At 38.7% G+C, this 22,815-nt stretch overlaps 1 protein-coding gene across 5 annotated transcripts in view; it reads right to left on the bottom strand.

Annotated features, from left to right (window-relative positions):
* Positions 1-22,815, bottom strand: part of ABRAXAS1 (abraxas 1, BRCA1 A complex subunit) — a 95,095-nt gene that overhangs the window by 7,168 nt on the left and 65,112 nt on the right. For 3 of the 5 annotated variants that reach the window (XM_046656876.1, XM_046656874.1, XM_046656875.1), the window contains exons 3-7: positions 9,824-9,914; positions 6,913-6,949; positions 3,492-3,558; positions 1,979-2,175; positions 1,078-1,197 (exon numbers count right to left, since the gene is read on the bottom strand). In XM_046656876.1, coding sequence (XP_046512832.1) covers positions 1,078-1,197; positions 1,979-2,175; positions 3,492-3,558; positions 6,913-6,949; positions 9,824-9,854 — 452 coding nt within the window. In that variant the 5' untranslated portion in view covers positions 9,855-9,914. Of the gene's footprint in view, positions 1-1,077; positions 1,198-1,978; positions 2,176-3,491; positions 3,559-6,912; positions 6,950-9,823; positions 9,915-11,393; positions 11,512-11,719; positions 11,844-22,815 lie in introns of those variants that run through there. The other 2 variants (XM_046656873.1, XM_046656877.1) reach the window with 2 other exon arrangements.

Genomic DNA, 22,815 nt, shown 5'->3' with positions numbered 1-22,815 from the left:
TCTTGCACAGTGGGGCCATTATTAAGTAAAATAAGATCTACTTGAACACAAGCACTGTGATACCTTGACAGTCCATCTGACAACTAAGTTGGCTACTAACTGACTAAGGGGCAGGTAGCGTATCCAGGACGCAGGACAAAGGGATGACTCATGTCCTGGGCAGGATTGAGTGGGTTGGCATTAGATTTCATCACACTACTCAGAACAGCACACAATTCAAAACTTATGAATTGTTTATTTCTGGAATTTTCCATTTAATATTCTCAGACCACGGTTGACCAAGGGTAACTGAAACTGCAGAGAGCAAAAGTACAAGTATGGGGGACTACTATTCAATTTCTGTAAGCAACTGTTAAGCACTGTGGGAACACAAAAATAAATAAAATCTAGTCTCTTCATAAAGTTTACACTCTAGTAAGTATCATATAGAACCAGCGTTGTTATTTCTGACTTATTAATGACCAAAAAAAAGTTATACCTCAGCTACAGTCTGAGTGAGCCTCATTTTTTGTCTTTACTTAATATCTAGTCTAATGTCATGCCTTTAATCTGCACTGCTGCCTTAGGCTACTTAGTCTTAGAATAAATAGGTTAAAATATGCAGGATATGCAACAACCCTCTTTTATTTATTTATTTACTTACTTAGAGGAAGATTAGCCCTGAGCTAACATCTGGGGCCAATCCTCCTCTTTCTCCTGAGGAAGGCTAGCCCTGAGCTAACATCTGTGCCCATCTTCCTCTACTTTATATGTGGGACGCCTACCAAAGCATGGCTTGACAAGCGGTGCCATGTCAGTACCCAGGAGGCGAACTGGTGCACCCTGGGCCACCGGAGTGGAACGTGCCCACCCAACCGCTGTGCCATGGGGCTGGCCCCCAACCCTCCTCTTTTTTATATTTTATAAATGGACAAGTGATAGAAGGCAATATGGAGAAAGTACAAGCAGTTTGGTATACTTGAGTAACATGGTCATTAGTCAGTTTTCCTTTCATTTTCATTCTGCTGTTGTATAATAAAAGTAATTTCAAAAAATGAACAGGACTAAGTTTCGGGGGAAGCAATTGAGGAATCTCACCTGTGTGTTTTTACTGCTCGGCTAAAGCCAGCAGACGTACAGGAACCCGATACAGTTTTATAACCCAGTTGTTCAGACATGCCCAGATTGGCCACCACTAAAGGTATCCTATGAAAAAGTCTGAAGAAATAAAATTTTAAAATATAAACTTAGAATAAAGTGAAAGATTAGCATCTACCTATCAGTATAGACTACTTTTCCCCTACAAGATTAAAAAAACAAACAAAAAATTCCATTCCTTACTACCTATCCAATACAGAATTTACTGACTTGAGGTAAATGGCTTTTAAAAGTTGTGAAATGTGCGTAGCGTAAGATAATTGTGTGAAAAATACTTGAATGGCTATTTTAGCTGATTAGCACATCTAAGAATAGGGCAGTATTATTGAGATTTGTCCTATTTTCCATGAATAATAAAATTAATCTCAGTAATGTTTTAAACTAAATTCTCATATTCCATGAAAGTGTTGCTAGAACCCATGGGGGGTCCCTGTGAACACCTTTTGGTGGATCCCCAAGCACCACCTTGCTCCCTTGCCGAGTAATAAAAAGCTGCTCAAGTACCTGGGCTTCAGTTCTACACTGTATCTTTTAGCAACCAATTTCTAAAGCACACATATTTTTTCCACTTTATGATAAATAACAGCAAATTCTCAGTGCCAAAAACACAAGTTTTGTGTTTTTGAATGTTTCAGCATTCCATACTGGGCTTCTAATTTCCTTATGTGACCTTCATTTTCCCATTGGTAAAGAAAGATGGTAAGACCCACTTCAGAGGGTTATTGAAACAATCTAATGCAACAATATATGAAAATACTTGGTAAGCTACAAAAAGTAAAATAAAAATATTGGGCATATTTTTCTATTAGCTAACGATAGCCAGTGACTGGCCAACATTTACCCTTTCTGAGGTTTATATAAGGCATGCTCCAGCCGATGAGTAGAACAGCTTTCTGTTATTATACTTGGTGTTAACAGCAGAAAAACAAGTTCCTGGCTTGAAAGATGCTGCTGTAAGTTTCTGTGAAGCAGTCTCTCTCTAAACGTCATGATTTGGTCAGAATGACGTCGGAATTTGTACCAACCAACCACAACCTCCTGAAAGAAAATACAGAGAAAATATCAGGTGTATACCTTAATGGTTACAATTATTATGTGTCTTGCTGTCAAATTAAGCAATAAAACTGACAGCCTTTAAGAACGGCTTTCTTAATATTTAGCAAGATTTTGAGCACATATAAACAAAGCTTACACTTAAGTATATACTTTACTTTTGTAAAGTATGCAAACTGACTTGCAGTTAAATTACTTTCCATTCAGTTACAGGGCTACAATTTTATTCAATAAAGATTAGAGAAAAAAAATTCTTAACTTCCTCTAGTTTCTTTTATGGCATTTGCTATCTCAAAATCTTAATCTTTAATCAAAATTCAAATGAAGAAAATGTCAATGAAAACAAGTTAACTTCCTGCATGGATACTTGGTTTACTAAATAAATAAGCTGAACTCTGTAGCTTTTAAGTGAAATTTATAAGGGAATGCTATCACCTGCCCGACAGAGTTGGTTTCAAAATGGAATAAGATCATATGCAAGGGCTTTCTAAACTGTAACATGCCCAACAAATGTGTTGTTGGTATCATTAAACCTTTTTTTTAACTGGAAAAATAAATCTCATTTACTGAAAACTTAGTAATTATAGCAGAGAAAAACAACCACATTGCTTTGAGATCCGTCAGTGACAGTTTCAGCAACGAAGTTTTGTATTTGCACGTTTAAATCGAAGAAATTATTTCTCTTCTTTTTAAAACTCAAACATAACTGGTACATTTTTAAATATCCAATATAATTAGGGGAAAAGCCTAAGCATTTTCAACAAAGGATGTTTTTTTGAAAGAAACTTCTTTTACCGAATCTACTTTTATTCTCAACTCAGATCAAAAAGTTTTAAGAGGAAAAAGTATACAGAAAAAAACTTGTTTGTAAAAAAAAAAAAATCTATTTTGATCATTCAGCAAGTTTTAACTGAACACCAAGTATGCTGTGGAGGATTCACATTAGGTGCTGTATAGAAAATCGTTCCTGCACTACAAGAAACTAACTGCAGCGCCATAAAATAACAGTAATGGATGAAGTCCTTCAAGGAATGGTACTGGGAAGGGGCACGGTGGGAAACGCAGAAGAGGAAGAGATGAGCGTTAGTTAGAATAGTCAAGGGAAGGATGCGAACAAGATTAATACCGTTAATGACTAGCTTTGCTTTGAATTTCTGGAAAGAACAAGGCCTTCCTCACCTTTATACGACGCTGTGCAGACAAATGCTGCTTAAAAGTTCTGTCAAAGTGTTTTTATATGTTTTTAGGAGCCAAAAATAATACAAATAATACCAAAAAATAAAAGCTACATCAGGGAATACCTTTTTGACACCTGATAATATTTTCTTCAGTGCTTGCTCATTTACTTCTCCGGAAGAATTATAAAAGCTGTAAAAGCCAAAATTAAAGGCGTTTCAAATAAGCTAAAAATACGAAGGATTTTATCAGCACTTTTAATTTTAGTTATTCCTAACCCAAATACGCAACCAAAATCTATATACGTACTTGTCCATCAGATGTAGGTCTAAAATAAATAGGGAAAGTTCTCAAATTAACAGACTTAAAGTAGTAGAAATACGAGGTCCATAAACAGTGAAAAAGGAATAGGAGTGGAGAAACTTCAAAAGATAAATTCGGGCATTACATTTTTTTTAACCTAAAACACCAAACCATCCATTAAGTACAGGTATATCTAAGTTCACATAGCCAGTTCACAATTTGCTTATTAAAACTTTTTTTCCAGTATTGATACATACAAAAGAATGTGTAATATGAGTAGAGAAGCACAATCACAAGACAATTTATTAATTGCTAATCTCAAAAGCTATACTTACAGAAAATTAAGAGAAATGCGTTAGAAGTTGATTGGTTGTTTTCTTAGGGGTGGGAGAGAATAGGTGTTGGTTTAGTTTAGTGGTCTTTGTTCTGTAGGTGGAATGTCAAAGATGTAGGGAGAATTGAGACATAATTCTAAAACATTCTAAAGCATTTACTTCCAGCTTTCCTTCCCTTCTAATAATTGCAAATAATATTTTCCTCCTTTTAACATTCATTGAGATCAACAAAATTCTTTCTATGATGGTAAAATATCTGTTATGCAAAATCCTTTACAAATAATATTCACTATAATAGGCTTTTACTGGTAATACTAATCTGTACACTGAAAAAATTTAGCTACAGAAAACTGAAAAAAATATATCCTAATGGGCAATATATTTTTTCTTTTTAATTTACAAAGACTTACATTAAAAGTTTTCCATTAAAAAATTTTAATGGGAAAATAGACAAAATAAAGTGTTCCACCTACCAAAGGGGGATATTTAGCTGACCAAACAGATCCCTCCATTTTACCTATTTATTATTCCAACATGAAAACTCTCAATATGAGTTTATTCCCATATTTCTGTAGATGGTCCACTTCTGAGCTTCTCAAACTGGGGATAAGGCAATACACCCGGGTGTATAAGAAACAAGAGGGAACAGTGTACATCTTTTGCGCAAGCACTGACTTTATGTGAAGTTTCTGGGAAGGGGGTCATTTTTATACAGAAATAGATATATTGTGCAGTAGAATTATGTTAAAACTGCATTTTTGTTTTTTAAGTGACTTTAAGTTTTAGGCTTCAATGGGCTGTTTTCCAGGTACTTCCCCCAGATTCCTGAAGTAAGCTTATCAGTGTATTTCAGTGGAAAATTTTGAGAAGCAATGTATTACAGAGGGTTTGGCAAACTTTTTCTGTAAGGGGCTGGATAGTAAATATTTTAGGTTTTACTCAACACACAGTCTCTGCTGCATATTCCTCTGTTGTTCTTATTTTTTTTATTTTTATTTTTTAAAGATTTTCTTTTTCTCCAAAGCCCCCAGGTACATAGTTGTGTATTTTTAGTTGTGGGTCCTTCTAGTTGTGGCATGTGGGATGCTGCCTCAGCATGGCTTGACACGCAGTGCCATGTCCGCGCCCAGGATGTGAACTGTTGAAACCCTGGGCCGCTGAAGCAGAGTGTGCGAACTTAACCACTCGGCCACAGGGCCAGCCGCAGTTGTTCTTATTTTTTTACAACCCTTAAAAATACATTAACTATTCATAGATAGAGGGGCATATAAAAACAGGCCACGGGGCCATACTTTGCCAGCCTCTGCATTAGAACATAAAACTAGCCATTAAAGTTTATTCCAGTGGCCGGCCCCGTGGGCAAGTGGTTAAGTTCGCGCACTCCGGGCACCCAGGCTTTCACTGGTTTGAATCCTGGGTGTGGACGTGGCACCGCTCGTCAAGCCATGCTGAGGCAGCGTCCCACATGCTACAACTCGAAGGACTCACAACTAAGATATACACAACTATGTACTGGGGGGCTGTGGGAGAAAAAGGAAAAAAATAAAATCTTAAAAAAAAAAAGTTTATTCCATTCGGACTCCAAGAAGTGTGGTATCAGAAGACTTTGTTTTTAATGTGTTCACCTATATTATTTAAAACAGGGAAGAAACAGCCTGGTACGCTGTTGGATTAGAACTCAAGAAATACTGATTCTCCTAGTTTTGCCCTACGATTGACCAGGTCTGTGGCATTGGTTATATCATAAACTTTTTAGGCCTATTGTTAAGGAAACATGAAGAGTGTAATAAACTTCCAAATGAGAGCCATTTCAGGGGGTTCACCTAACCCCCTCCCCCACCTTAATCTTGTAAAGCTAAAAGGCTGAGGCATGGATTTCTCATCCCTCGATCAGATGGTTTCCTTAGCTCTAAGATTCTATTAAGTTGCTCTATTTAAGGCAGTTGCCAGAAGGAATCACTTTTTTTTTTCCCCTCACTCTCCCTTCTTAATCCTTTGCTGGTCGAGAGTCCCTCAGGGAAGAACTTACTATGAGTCTCCGCCAAGAATCCCTCAGTCATTCAACAAATATTTTTATATGTCCATTGTATAAAAGGCACTGTGGGAGGTGGCTTTCTGGTACAGCAGTTTAAGACCACACTAAGCCTTTATTTCTGTCACCCCCCCCACCAACCATATGCTCCACTGTAACTCTTACACAACCGCAGAGATGTGTACATACAGTGCGACTGTAAGATAGCCATGCTGACTTTGCATGTACTGTTTATGTAAATCATAAAGCTATTTCATTAAAACTGCACCATGCTGTGGTTATATGTGTTTGCTTTACGACAATTCATTTATTTGTGTACTTTTCTATATGTATGTTACACCACAATAAAGTTTTTAAAGATATCATAGCCTATTAGGGCCAACAGTACTACTACTATGTATAGGACTGAGTGCAAGTTTTCACCCTAGAAGAGCAACAGGAAGCAGGCTAACTGAAGAACCTTACCAGTTAATAGACAAAAGATAACATTAAAAAATATGATAGTGAGGAAACATGATAAAATAATTAGAAGAAAAGGGTAGAAAAAACGGGCTGCTGCTATGCATGAGAACGTGCCACTGGGATTATAACGTGCAATGAGGTGACTGGTGTGAGAAGGAAAAGCAATCCTCAGGTACACTGGTACCTAGGAGGCCATGGAGCCAGCTCAAGCAAGCACATCAGTACAGAGAAAAGCTATTAGACTGAACTGAAAGGAACAAGTGAATTTTCAGGCATTCAAGAAAACAGTCTTTTCATTTTAATCAGTACCACCATATATAACTGGTAACTAAGATACTTTGTTAGTTTTAAAAATTACTTCACTTGCAGAGAATAATTTTCACAATGGATCATTTACCCGATCTTACTACTCACCTAAAAAGCTGATAGCATGGAATATATTTTTGAATGTCTGGAAAAAAAGAATTTTTAGTTATGATTACATTAATTTTCATTTGAACAACATATATTGAACACCTCATGCCAGGAAGTACTTTACCATTTTCTCATTTAATCCTCACAACAAGCCTATGTTATCATTCCTTCCATGTTAAAGATGAAGTAACAGGCAGAGGTTTTAAGCAGTGAATTTTATTCTCTTGTCAGTAGAAATACATCTGTATAGAAAAAGTGATCATCCTTTTTACATATTTTTTTTTAGACATTTTCATAAATCCCTCTGAAAAAACAGTGAACAGAAACAGTCTTTGTAACTGCTCACTGGCCAAACACACTCTGGTGTAGATAAGGGAAAGTATAAAAGTGATGAAAATCTCATTAACCAAAGCAGAGCAGTAATTTGTAGATCTTGAATTGTACCTGTTAGCCATCTATTTTAAAGTAATCCAACATTTTAAAATAAGTTGAGCAAATACATTAAGCGTCCCTACAGCACTTGCCTGATACCTTAAAGCTTAGTGGTGCTCCAAGCACAATGGAGTTACTCAAAAAATGGTTGTGTAATTAAACTCCTCAAAATATATTACATACTTTGGGGAGCATGCCAATTATAATTAGGGAAAAAAATGCCCTAAGGGCTTCATTTTAAAGCTCCAGCTGACCAGGAAAAAAAAAAAAATTAACAAAGTAAAGTTACAAACTGATGAACATGTGTAACCCGTGACAAAAGGCCAGTTTCCTTACGTCAGTTACAATATGGTATTACAAATCAGTAAGAAAAAGCAAAGTAGCCCAGTAGAAATATAGTCAAAGCACAGAACAGGCCTGTTCTTTTCAAAGAAAAAGGGCCCCCCAAAAAGTCAAATATATAAACACTTAACCTCATTTGTAATTAAGAAATGCAAATTAAAACGATATTTTTTTCACTTATCAAATTGGCAAAGATTAAAAGATCTGATATGGGGCCCGCCCCATGGTCAAGTGGTCAAGTTTGTGCACTCCGCTTCGGCAGCCCAAGGTTTCGCCAGTTCGGATCCTGGGCACAGACATGGCACCATTCATCAGGCCACGCTGAGGCTGTGTCCCACATGCCACAACTAAAATACACAACTATGTACTGGGGGGCTTTGGGGAGAAGAAAGAAAAAATGATAAAATAAAAATAAATAAAATCTTAAAAAAAAAAATCTGATAATCCCTAGTGATGGCAAGAGTGTGGGGACTCAGGCACTTTTGTACATTGTGGAAGAGTCCAAGATGGCATGACTTCCAAAAGGCAATGGTCTACCTCCAGGAATCTGACTTCCAGATATACTCAAGGGCACAAAGATATATGCACTATAAAATGTTCATTGTTATATTGTTTTGTATTAACAAAAAACCAGAAAGTCATTCACAGCTGGTTAAATAAGTTATGGTATGTTCATACAATGGATATTTGAAGCCATTAGAAAGAATGAAAAACTGTAAGAATTGATACTATTCTGCAGTAATGCTATCTTAGAGATATTTACCTATGTATAGCATGATCCCTTTTGTGTAAATAAACATATACACACATTTATATGTGTGTATTCTGTGTATTGTTAATGAGTAAAAAAAATACTCATGAAACCAACAGTGGTTGCCACAGAGAAGATGATAATGAGAGTGAGTTTAAATCTACTTTATATATTTACTTTACACATATATACATTTATATTGTTTGCCACTTTAACAGGTTAAAAATGGAAGTGTATATATATATGTAAATTTATATATATGTATATAAGTTTATATACATATATATAAATGTATATATGTGTAAAGTAAATATATAAAGTAGATTTAAACTCACTCTCATTATCATCTTCTCTGTGGCAACCACTGTTGGTTTCATGAGTATTTTTTTTACTCATTATATGGCAAACAAAAAATGACATACAGTAGGAGTATGAACTGATGTAATCTTTCTAGAAAGCAATTTGCTAGTACAGTTCAAGAACCTTAAAAATGTTCATACCCTCTGACGTAACACCATTCCCAGGAATCTATCTATAAAAGATGTAGAAAAATATTTATACACAAGGATGTTCACTGTAGTATAATTTATGATAATGAAAAATTGGAAACAACTCTGATTATAATTTATTTATGTAAGAACTGTTGAAATCACATATAGCCATAGAGTAAGTCCATAGAAAACACAATGCAGTTATAAAAAATGATATTTAGAGGATTATTTAACATGGCAAAATGGTCATGATACAATATGCTGTTGTGATGCCAAATTTTTTATAAAGCACACCACCAATTTTGTTTAAAAAAAATGTGCTTAGAAAAAATTGTGTACGTTAGATAATCAGAAAACTCTCTCTGTATTTTAAAGCTCCCCTTTCCCCTTTTTCCTCAAAGAACAGCTGCCACCAGCTGCGGCTGCTTCACCACCCACTCCTCGAACCCTGTGCACTCTGGTCTTTTCCCCACTATACTCCAGAAATAACTTAAGGTTTTCAATTACCTCATCACTGAGTTTTCTCAGCTCTCATCTTCTGACTTTTCTGCAGCATTTAACACTTTTGTCTAAATTGTTTTATCTTTTTTCTTGGTCTTGCTTATTGGTTCCTCCTCCTTTTGCTGGTCCATGTTCCTGCCACTTAAATATATGCAGGAGCTATTTCATCCTTGTTTCCCCACAGTAATCTTACCCGCTTCCTATATGCCATACTGTTTCTTGCTCTAGACTTGGCCAGGGCCCTAATTTTAATTGAGAAATGAATGCAATATATTCTTTTAAAATCTGCTTTTAAAAATTAGTATCTATTTTTTAACAATTTAAAAAGCAATGTATGTTTATCTCTTTCAGCGTAAACTATCAAAAATAGGAGACATAGAAATAAGTCACTCACCAATTGTATAAATAACTTCAACATCATCCATTTGGGAATCAGTAATGCTATTCTTGGCTTCACCTTTCACCTCTCCAAGCAGAAGACCTTCCTATGAAGACAAAAATAAGAAATATATTGAATACACTGATAAAATTACCATTCAGTCACTTAACTAACCAATATTTCCCAAGTATTTTACAATGTATGAGTGTGTGCTACTAGCTGGGGGGCACACAAAAGAAAGACCAGGTGCACTTCCAGTTTAGTTGGGAAACATGAACAGTTAAATAAAACTGAGTGAGTAGAAGAGACTGTAAATACCACGGTGCCTGCTAGTACACTCGGAAGCACAAAAGGCTTAAAGCCAGAAAGGAGTACACTATGTTTGAGGAACGAGGAGCAGGGCAGTTGCCCTGGAGCAGAAGGCTCCAATTGTGAGTAAGGAAACCACAGACAGGAGTCACGCCAATAACAGAACATCCCAAATGATGGGCCAAGGACTCTGGATTAATGGCACATGCTTCTGGAAGCCAGTGGAGGCTTCTGAGCTACGAAATGACACAATGATCAGTACTTTTAGGCGAAAAATTGTGCAAAACATTAAAGATTTGGAATTCAGTATCAGAGTCTGCTTTCTCAAAGGGGAGCTGCGACTCTTGATTCTTTTAAAAATACATTTTGCCACCCCAGTAGTGATTTCTTTGAATTTCGGAGAATTCAATTATTTGTCTCGGCACATTTTAAGACCCAATGTGCCTGACAAACAATGAAGATTTTATGTTCTTTATAATTAGTTTTTTTTTTGTGTTTATAATGTGTTTTTTTTTCCCATTTCATTAAAAGAAGAGCACCAAAGGAATGTTTCCACAATGTGGGTCTTCTCTGGAATCAAGGGGGAACAACCCAGAACTCTACACTCAAGTGTTCCAGACAATTCCTGGGAAAGGCAGCAGGGACAAGGCCAAGTACAACTATTCAGAAAACCACCTTTCAAAGACTTTGGGAGAAAGATCCAAGAAACAAGGGCTAATCCTTTAAGCTACAGAGAAGTTACAGACCCATTCTGTTTATATTCACACTAAGACATTCCAAAGTAATTTCCATTTTGGATAAGACAGACCTTACATTATAAAACGAAGAAAACAAAATTTAGCTGAAATTACTAGGCTTTGTTCAGCACGGTATTCTCTAAACCGTATTAGCAAGTCACTAAACACTCTAAGACACTACAGTCCTTTCCGGGCTCGAAGCTTTATAGTGTTTTGTAATTTAACAAAAATAAAAGTTTTAAAAAGTAGGCACTGTATTCTAAAACTTCACTATTTAACTTCATCCAGAGGTTTTGAACCTAAGAAAAAGTATGAAATAAGCATTTAAATATCTAGTATTTGAGGATAAACTTAAATGTTTCAATTGTAACTGAAAGCAGAGAAAACGAACTAGCTGAGGCCTCACACTTTAAGAGATTTGATACCAATGCAAAACAAAAGTCAGACAGCCAACATCCCAAATTAAGCTTTTTTCATCCACCACCATTTCCCAAAAACAGCCTCAGGATGCAACATCTGCCATTTCCGCAAACACGCACAGCTGCTGCTCTGCAAGAACAAATGGAGTCGTCTCTGAAAACGACCGTCGCCGGCCGGGAGAAGGGAAAGTTAACGGGCCGCTTCCGAGAGGCGGCGGGAGCAGCTCTCCGACTACCCTTTCGCGGCCAAGTTCAACCAGGGAGGCGGAGCGCGGCGGGGGCGCGGCGAGGCGGGGGGCACACTCGCTCCGCGCGCCGAAACACACAGGGTTGTAGCGGGCGGGCGCGCGGGCCCGAGGGCAGCGCCCGGCGCGGCGGCGGAGGCAGAGAGGGCGCCCGCGCGCTGGGCCTCCTCCCAGGGGATTCCGCCCCGCCCCGCGGCTCACCGTATCCGAGTCGGTGTTGAGGTGCTGGAAGGCCAGCGCGCCGAGCACAAAGCCCGAGAGCACCGCCGACGTGCTCTCTCCCTCCATGCTGCCGCCACAACGCGCTCCGGGGGGCGGGGCAGAGGGGGGCGGGCGTGCCGGCCGGATCCTGAGGCGGCGAGGCGGGGCGGCGGCGAGGCGGGGCCAGCGAGGGGCGGGGCTGGCGCCGGCGCAGAGGCCGCAGCGCACTCCGCTTACGGGCCGCCGGGGGAGGCGCGGGCGCCCTCTGTTGGACAGGGCGGGGCGAGGCCCCTGCGCGGTGTCGTGCGCCTCTTTGGAGAAGCAGGGAATGCGTCTGGGTGGCCCCCTGCTGCCGACGGACCCTTGGCCAAATACCCAAAACTATCAAAAAGGAACGCTGCTGACAGAATAAAAGCATTGCTGGGTGACATTGTAGTAGCACAGTGGATGTGCAACGGTTAGGGTTTTCAAAGTGCACGACGCTGCCCATTGAAACTTCTAGAACACTAATACGCATTTCAGGGATTGTCTCTTATAGAACTTTCCTGCAGTGTTCCATCCGTGTGAGGGGCGGGGCAGGAGACGGGTTTGGTTTCTTTGCCTGCTTTTAGAAAATTAAGAACTCAGATCAATTTTAAAAATACATAGATTTTTAGCACTGTTCTGATAGTTTACTGATAGGTATAACCATACTGTGTTGGAGCCTTTGATGTAAATGGTAAAGGGGAACCTAAAGATCAGGGCTTGACAATCCCACCCCCCAAAACACATGCAAAATGTAAAGCTATAGTTTTTAAATGATTGAAATTTACGAAAATATCAGGCTACTGAATTGAGTTAGTAGTGTGCAATTCTGAGTTTTGTTGTGTGGCAGCCATGCTTGGCTGAAGACCTGTATAGAATTAATAATTGTGTTTATGCTCTAAAATTAAGTTTCTTGCTTTCATTTCACCACAATCACTGTTGATATGAAAAGATTTTCACATAATTTATTTTTTATGGATAGTAATGATCTAAAGGATTAAAAAATTAAATGTAACACTGTTCCAAGAGACTAGAAATAAATCCTTGCGTATAGGTCAAATGATCTTCAATGAGGTTGCCAAGGCTGTTCTTTGGGGAAAAGACAGTCTTTTCAACAAACTCAGAAAGAATGAAGTTAGACTGTTACATTATACCATGTACAACAGTAAGCTTAAAAGGGATCAAAGACCTAAACATAAGACCTGAAACTATAAAATTCTTCAAAGAAAAGATAGGGGAAAAGCTTCACAACATTGAATTTGGCAATGATTTCTTGGACATGACACCAAAGGCACAGACAACTGTAGGGGAGGAAGAAATTTTCCTCTACCCTTCTAGGCTGTTCTGGCTGGTCTAAAATTTAAATTGACATGAAATAGGATAACAGGAGAAAATCAAACAAAATTTAATAACACGTACATGGGAGAAACCCAGGAAAACTGAGTGACTTGCCAAAGTGGCCAAAGCCACTACCATAAATACCATCTTCAGCTAAAGACAAAGGAGGATGTTGGGGCTAGTGGTTTGGGATTTCAAGGGGATGAAGGCAATTCACACGGACATGGAAAAACAAATGTTTAGTAAACAAATGTTTGCCATACTGTGCAGAGACTGAGGGACATGGAGGGGACTTTGATCAAAGAGGCCTTGCTAGGTTCCCCCCTGTCTAGCACACCTAGTTCATAGTAAACTATAGTCACCAATGGTGACAGCTCCTTCTTGGAACAGACATTCTGTCTTAAATTCTTTTAGGCAGTTAGGAGGAAGATCAAAGTTTCTTCCTGAGTCTTTTGTTCTTAAAATTAATCAAGCCAAAGAGATATATTTTGGGGTGGCAAATTCTGCTCCCCTACACAACAAAGGAAAAAATAGACAAATTGTACTTCATCAAATTAAAAACTTTTGTCCCTCAAAGAACACTATCAAGAGAGTGAAAAGACAATCCACAGAAGAGAGAAATATTTGCAAACCATAAATCTGATAAGAGATTAATATCCAGAATATATATAAAGAACTACAACTCAACAACAAAAACAAACCAATTAAAAAATGTGCAAAGGACTTGAATAGATATTTCTCCGAAGAAGATATACAAATGGCCATTAAGCACATGTAAAGATATTTAACATCACTAATCATTAGGGAAAAGCAAATCAAAACCACAATGAAAAACCACTTCACACCTATTAGGACAGCAATAGTATAATAAAAAATATTTGGTCTTTGTCCCAGCATCTAGGAACAAAGCTCCTAAAATCCTTGGAGTCTCCTGAATGATAAAATGTCTTTTGTATTCTAATGGTGACTTGAGGGGGCACAGGGGTAGGGGTAGGGGGGTGGGAGTAGGCGGGGTGGAAGTAGGGGATGGGGGTGGGGGAGCCACATAATTTAAGGATGGGAGCTGGTTGCCAGAAAGACGAAGCCTTGATTACACTATTGGACCTTTCAGCCCCACTCCTGACGTCTTAGGTGAGAGGGGCTGGAGACTGAGTTCAATCACCAATGGCCAGTGATTTAATCAATCATGCCTAAGTAATGAAACCTCCATTAAAACCCCTAAAGGATGGGGTTCCTTGAGCAAAATCAAGCAACTGTCTGAGAAGCCTTATCAAATTTGCTGTCTCTGCTTCACCTCATGGGTCTTGTAGAGACTAATAAAAACATTAAATTAGTTAACAAGGAAATAGGGAAAGGCAGAGAGGAGAGTCGAGGGACTCTCCCAGTAAGGTGGAAATCTTTAGATGGTTATTTTAAAATGGGATGAATAAAATGGATATTGATGGGGTTGAAAAAATGTCTTAATATAGCACTATCAAAGCTTGGATGGACAAAATGGACACCCCCCCCCCAGCCTTCCAACATTAAAATGGCCCAAATAAATCCTGTTCTATTTATCCCAGTTTGTAGAAATTTTAAAAACTGGAAGGCAAGGCATACAATGAGAAACCTGACCTGGAATGGCCTGGGGCAATAGGCAGATTAATCAAGGCAAAGATTGACAAAAGGGCCAGGTCCCTGGGCTAGGGACCAAAATCCTAACACAGAGAGTGGGTCAAATGGTCAGGGGATGAAGAAGAGAAGTTTCTGAGATTCCTTGATGCAGGAGCCTTAGGCACTGTGGTGCCAACACCTGTTGGTGAAGCCCTAACATGGGCTGCAATTAGAATGAAAGAATATGGAAATGTAAGAGCTGATAACAAGGTTAAGGTGAAAGTTCGAATAAAAAGTGTTATGTTTAAACAGGCTTTATGTGAAGAGATTGTCTCCTTTACCTAAATGTTTTGTGGAAATAGATATTATATCTAGTGGGGAACACTTCCCTTACCTAGAACTATAAAATCAAAACTGGAGCCAGCCCTGTGGCTGAGTGGTTAAGTTTGCATGCTCTGCTTCGGTGGCCTGGGGTTCGCCAGTTTTGATCCTGGGTACAGGCCTACACACCACTCATCAAGCCTTGCTGTGGCGGCATCCCACATAGAAGAACTGGAATGGCCTACACCTAGGATATACAACAATGTACTGGGGCTTTGGGGAGAAAAAAAAAGAGGAAGATTGGCAACAGATGTTAGCTCAGGACCAATCTTCCTCACATAAAAAAAAAAAAGCATACCTAAAAAAAATAATAATAAAAAATAAAACCAAAACCTGCTAAGGCTTTTAATTTATATTATCAAATCATTCTATAGTAAAGCTGTTCTAATTTACAATTCCATAAGAAATGAATGTCTTGAAAAAATGAAATATCATTGAATGGAATCTTTGCCAGTATTATGGGTCAAAATTCTTCTCTTAGATAGTTAAAATTGTATAATTGGTACTTCTTTGCTTGCTGTTACCAAACCAAGCATGTTACCAACATGAAGCTGTTGCCAAACTGAAGTGGGTTTTGCTTCTTGGTGAGTTGAAACCAAAGCCTTCACCAGAAGTAGTTGTCACACAAAGTAAAATTTATTTGCAGCAAATAAAGGAGACCACGGGGAATCATTTCCAAAGCTGTGGCTCCTGGGCAAGGGAAAACAGGTACCTTTTATTTCAGATGGGGAATGAATATTCAAAAGGGAGCTTTCGTCATCACATGCAGAGGTGGGTATTCACTCATGCAGGTGCAGTTTGAAAACATGCCTCCACGTACATTTGCATGTTATGGTAACAAGGCCTAAGCTCCTCCTGGGGCAGGGATCTCAACATTAAAATGAAGCAAAGGTAACTCTTGGGCTCTTCTCAGCCCATCTGCACAGGTGTCACTTTTGCCGCGGGGCTTGGACTGGTTCAGGGTGGTTGGTGATTGATCTCTTAACATAACTAAAAAACACCTTTGAGAAACAATTAAGTGCTTCTGAAATCTCTTTCTCTCTTTTTTTTTAAATCTCTTTTGAGTTACTCAGGGCAGTTAGTCAGTGACAAAACTGAGACATGTGTTTTGGTCATTTGTGTTTGTTCTCTTATGAATTACATGAAGCTATATTTGCCCTTTTTCTATTGCTGTTTCTATCTTATTGATTTAAAAGAGTGTTTATATATTAAAGTATATATATATATACACTTTATATTATTATATTTATAAATATAATAATATAAATATATATTATATATAAATATAATAAATATAATATACAAATATAATATATAAATAAAAATATATAAATATATATATAATATATTTATATTGTCTGTCAAATATTGAAAGTGTTTTTTCTTCCCAGATGGTTTTTAACTTTTAATTGTGTTTCAGGTAGTTATTTTTAAATCAGAAGCTTTATAACTTTGTATTTAAAACTTTCACTCATATCCTTAATCTTTCTAAGGTATCATGTTTAGGAAGACTTCCTTGTCTTATGATTAATAACCATTGTTATTGAATAAGAGGCAATTACTACCTAAGACTAACAGACTATCATCATTAGCTGAATGGAACCATAGCAGAGATCATTTACCAAAGTCTAAATACTGGACCCATATAAACAATAGAATTGCTTTTAAAAGACTTTTAAAAAATGATTATTTGTTCCTCTCTTCACTAAAAGGAACTAGTGCTCCTTGGAGAAAGGCTGATTTCAAGGGCTGGGGCAGAGAAAATACAAGATGAACCTGAAACATTTTTCCTGGTGCCAGAAAGTAAAGATGGGCTCAAAGAAAGATGTAAAAATGTCAATCTGACATAGGAGTCAGGTGGAAAGGGCTGATAGTGGCCAAATCTGAGGCAATTTAAGAAGTAAAATAAATAATGATAGTAGCAGATTATGTCCCATTGAATAAAATAAGAATCTTTGAGTCCACACTGATATTAATGACAGACTGAATGAATGAATGAGGCAGAAGAAAGCTCTTCCTTACTGTAGAGTATCAACTAACAACTGTAGAAGGAACCATGAAATTAGAAAATCCTCTTTGGCAACTATCATTATCATCATCATCATCATAATTGATATAATCAACAGATACTAAAACTAGTGGATAAAGTTTGAGTTACAGGCTCTTTATGTAGTTTCCAAGTACCTCCCCCAAAGATATTTATGAATGACAGAAGGAAAAATAGTTTTACAAACACCATCTTAACCAAATAATGGAAGTTAACATCACCAGTAAAGAGGCAAATCAATGTCAGATCCCTCCTGAGACAATGCTATGAGACGACAACATTGGTTCTGCAATATTCTTGCTAAAAACACATAACTGGAATTTTCTTATGAGGAAACATCAGTCAAAGTCAGACTGAAGGACAGTTTATAAAATAACTGGCCTGTACTCTTCATAAATGTCAATGGCATGAAACACAAAGACTAAGAAACTGCTCTGAATTGGAAAGAAAGAAAATGAAAGAAACAAGACAACTAAACATTGCAAGGAATAACCCACAATGACAGGGACAAATTGGTTCAAACAACATTGAAGTATTAGTGCAAAGAATTTTACCTGATTTTACTTTGCCTTATCTATAATTAACATATGATAACTTAGAAAAACCTGAAAAATAGAGCAACTCTGGAATCTTCACTTCAAGACCTGTTTTAAAAATTTACAAATAGGGCTGGCCTGGTGGTGCAGTGGTTAAGCGCACATGTTCTGCTTCGGCGGCCCGGGGTTCGCTGGTTCGGATCCTGGGTGCAGACATGGCACCGCTTGGCATGTCATGTGATGGTAGGTGTCCCATGTATAAAGTAGAGGAAGACGGGCATGGATGTTAGCTCAGGGCTATTCTTCCTCAGCAAAAAGAGGATTGGCAGCAGTTAGCTCAGGGCTAATATTCCTCAAAAAAAAAAACACTTACAAATAGCTTTCCTCCAAATTGCAAAGCTTTAAGTGTATTTTAATAATAGTTTGTAAACTTTCTGGTCAGATTGAAACTGTCCCTGTCATTCTCTAAATTTTGCTAAGAAAAAAAAGGATGGATTTTATTTTTCCAACCTGGGGAATTCCTTTAAAATAGTCTATTAATAATAATTTAAAAACTCTCATTTCACAGGTGAAATACTTAAGGAACTATGTAAGACACTTTTATGATCAGAAATGTCATTGTCCATATCATTTCCCAAACTCTCAGAAGATAAAATGAGACAATCTAGTATAAAATCAGAACAAGCTAACATTTCTAAAAAGCATAACCTCTCTTCACCTAAAGTTTTACCCCGGCACAATAATACAACCTCTACCTCAAAATCCCCATAAACTCTCACCATGTGAAATTTTTATAGGACCCCTCATGAAACTTGTCTTGACTCCTACTGTGACAGATTCCTCCTTGGTACATTCCAATATTGCCAAGTATTTTCAAAATATCATTTTCCCAGTATATGTCCAACAGGTACAAGATACATTTCCAGAAGGAATATTACCAGACATACTCCTCTGTGATATACCACCAGGAGCTGAAGAAGAGACATCAACAGAAGTCAGCGTTAGAACATACTAGAAAGGAACATTTCAGATCCTAAATACGTTTTCTAAACTGTAACGCATACTCCTGTGGGAATGTGCTTCCCAGCTGTATTAGTTTGCTAGGGCTACCATAACAAAATACCTCAGACTGGGTGGCTTAAACAGTAGAAATTTATTTCTCACAGTTCTGGAGGCTAGATGTCCAAGATTAAGGGGCCAGCAGGACTGTTTTTTCTGAGGCCTCTCTCCTTGGCTTGCAGATGGCTGCCTTCTTGCTGTGTTTTCACGTGGTCTTTCCTCTGTGTGCAAACATTCTTGGTGTCTTTTTGCGTATCCAGATTTCCTCTTCTTATCAGGACATCAGTCATTTGGATTCGGTTCACCCTAAAGACCTCATCTTAACCTAATTACCTCTTAAAAGACCCTACCTGGAAATACAGTCACAGACTGAGGTTCTGTTGGTTAGGGCTTCAATATCAGCATTTTGCGGGGGACGCAATTCAGGCTACACCACCAGCCCCATGTGTTTAGGATCCCAGATGTGTGGTTCCACTAGAGATCTGATCCTGAGGCTTGCTAAATGGTCTCCAGAAGCAGATGGCTTCCAGAAGCAGAAAGCTTTCTCCAAACATTCTATGTGTCAAGAAGATGGCATCAGGTATTGTCAAAGATAAACAAAGTTGGACATTAGTTAAAATGATAAAAACAGATTTTATTTAGTAACTACTGCCATAGGGGAAAGAGCTGCGCTCCATTCCAGTCTGTGCAGAGGTGACTGGTCGTTTTAGAGGGAGAATGAAGGAGTAGGGAGGGAAAGCAAGCGGGGGCTTGAGCAGAGGCAAGGAAGTGAAAAATTTCCAAAAAAGGGTATGAGGGTTGATCAGTGTAAATGGGATTAGACCATCTTTGTCTGCTAACTAGCTTTTATTGAAATTAGACTTCTACCCTCCCAAAGAGACTGGGAGACAGAGACCCTATTCTTTCCAACGATTACATTTCAAAGGAATAGTTTTCAGATCCGTGAAAAAGACACTCTTGGGTTGTAGGAGATACAAATACATCTCAAAGGGACAGAGGAAGAATTTATAATTATAAGCCCTTTTTAATAACTGCTGTAAGAAAGGGAGGTCAGGAGCCTATCCTCAGGTGTTGCTAGAACAAACAGTACATTCCTTTGGCAGTCCTGAGCTTTTCTAGACAGTAACTCAGTTGGGTCTGGATTGCCCCACGGAAAGACCTTAGGCTGCTAGAAGCTATATTAAAGTTTGGTCAAGTTCCCTACTGCAGGGGTTTGAATGCAGTGTTCATGCTGAGAGTTTTTGCAGTTCTCAAAGGTGTTAGTCAGCTAAATCCTTATTTCCTAGAGAAGCCAAGTTGTAAATTGGAGTTCCATTCTGGAAACCCATTTCATACTACAAACATCAAAACTGATGAGTAAATGAAGAAAGAAGAAAACAAACACAAATCTTTGCTTTTATAAACATGAATTAAATGAATACAATATATAATTCATAAGTAGAGAAAATGTTGGAAGCATTTACCGTGTGAGGCATACTGCTAAGAGGTTGACACATCAGTGGTTCCCAAACCGCAATCTTAGGAATCACCTAACATTTATATTTATTCTATTTTATTTAGATTTTGTTTATTATTTTAAAATAATGTATACCATCATATGACACAAATTTTACCAGTTAGGTATGCAGTGGTATGTCTCCCTAGCATTTCTGTCCCCCAGACCCCCAGCACCTCTTGTGCACCTTTTAAAAATTGCTTCCTAGGCCCTAGGTTAGAGCTAATGAAACAGAATCACCGGAGATGAGGCCCACACCATGGCATTTTTTAAAAAAGTGGTTCTGATAGTCTTCAGGTTTGTAAACTACTGCTTTACAGGAGATTATAAGATAAGTGCTTTCACTATTCAAATTTTAGAGATGAGGAAACTGAAGTTACCTCATAGAGTGGGCCCCCACTCCAGTATGACTGATGTTCTTATGGAAAGAATGCCACATAAAGAGACAGATATGCACACAGGGAGAACCACGGGAACACGAAGGCAGAGACGGAGTGATGCAGCTACAAGCCAAACAATGCTGGGTTGCAGCAAGCTGTCAGAAGCTAGGAAAGAAGCTCGAAACAGACCCTCTCTCCTCATCCTCAGAAAGAACCAACCCTGCCCTGCTGAGTTCGAACTGCCAGGCTCCAGAACGGTGATACAATGAATCTCTGCTGTTTAAGCCACCCAATTTATTTATTTTATTTTATTTTTTTGAGGAAGATTAGCCCTGAGCTAACATCCACCACCAGTCCTCCTCTTTTTGCTGAGGAAGATTGGCCCTGAGCTAACGTCTGTACCCATCTTCCTCTACTTTGTATGTGGGATGCTGCCACAGCACAGCTTGATAAGCAGGGCGTAGTTCCACACCGGGGATCCGAACCTGTGAACCCCGGGCTGCTGAAGCGGAGCGTGCAAACCTAACCACTACACCACCAGGCCAGCCTCAAGCCACCCTTTTTATTGTACTTTGTTAAGATAGCCCTAGGAAATTAATACATTTTCCAAAATAGCAAATTACTTTGCTGCGTAAAAGCCTCACTATCTAATCCACCTAACCTACTGCCCTGAACCACAGTTTTTTCTCCACTCCCTGCCAAGATAATGCTCTTTCTCTACTGAACTTCATTTACTCATATCCCTGTGTTAGTCTGTTCAGGCTGCTATAACAGAACACCAGAGGGGGCTGGCCTGGTGGTGCAGCAGTTGAGTTCGCATGTTCTGCTTCGCTGGCCTGGTGGGGTTCACTGGTATGGATCCTGGGTGCGGATCTATGTACTGCTTGGCAAGCCATGCTGTGGCAGGCATCCCACATATAAAGTAGAGGAAGATGGGCATGGATGTTAGCTCAGGGCCAGACTTCCTCAGCAAAAAAGAGGAGGATTGGCAGCAGATGTTAGCTCAGGGCTAATCTTCCTCAAAAAAAAAAACAAAAACAAAAAAAAACACCATAAATGAGTGGGCTTATTAATAAAAAACATTTACTCCTCACAGTTCTGGAGGCTGGGAAGTCCAAGATGATGGCACCAGCAGATATGGTGTCTGATAAGGGCTTCTTTTCACCGTAACCTTATATGGCAGCAGGAGTGGGTTGGTTTTCTGAGGTCTCTTTTATAAGGGCACTGGTCCAGTCTTGAGGGCTCTGCTTTCATGACTCAGTCAGCTCCCAAAGGCCCCCACCTCTTAATACCATCTCCTGGGGGTTAGTATTTCAAAATATGAATTTTGGGGGGATACAAACATTCTACCATAGCAATTCCTTTCATGTCTCCTTTCTTTTCTACAAATCTACATCCCACCTATTGGAGTTCCAGTTTCTCTTGAATCCTTCTCCATTGTAGAAAGTTATTTTTACTCCTACAGAATTTTTTTTTGTCAATATAAACCATTTTGCTAGAATGTGAGCTTCCTATGTATAGAGATTACTTATCTGTCTCTCCAGCCTCACTTTATTTTCAATCCCTGGAATAGTGCCTAGATCAGAGTTGACATTCAATAAGTATCTGTGGAACGAATACATTTTGGTACTTAATTGCTGACTGCTAGGCATTGTTAGGCGTTTCTTGGATTTTTTTTTCTTTTCTCAATAAGATTCTAAGTTCTGGGAGGGCAGGAATCCTGACTTATACTTTCGTTGTATTCATGAATTCACAATTATTGAATATCTGCTTTAAATCAGGTACCATGCTAGCTTCTGAAAGTATGTTGAGTAACAAAATAGTTATAGCGTCTGCCCTAATGGAATTTATTATCTAGTTGGAGACAGAAACACTAAAGACATAATTTTGGCTGGCCCTGGGGCCAAGTGGTTAAGTTTGCGTGCTCCACTTTGGCCACCCAGGGTTTCGCTGGTTCGGATCCTGGGCGCAGACATGGCACTGCTCATCAGGCCATGCTGAGGCGGCATCCCATATGCCACAACTAGAAGGACCCACAACTAAAATATACAACTATGTACAGGGGGAATTTGGGGAGAAAAATCAGAAAGAAAAAAAGGCAATCTCTTATATGATGAAATAATTACAATTCTGATGAGCACTTTGTAGGAAAAATACAGGGAGCTAGACGCAAGGATAACTAAGGTAGCTACCCTCCCTAGTGTTGGGATCAGGAAAGCCTTCTCAAGGACCTGCGCGCTTCA

This window comes from Equus quagga, chromosome 3, assembly GCF_021613505.1.
Source record: "Equus quagga isolate Etosha38 chromosome 3, UCLA_HA_Equagga_1.0, whole genome shotgun sequence".
Taxonomy (NCBI): domain Eukaryota; kingdom Metazoa; phylum Chordata; class Mammalia; order Perissodactyla; family Equidae; genus Equus; species Equus quagga.
The sequence above is the reverse complement of the archived record's forward strand: the minus strand, read 5'-3'. Positions and strand labels throughout refer to the sequence as shown.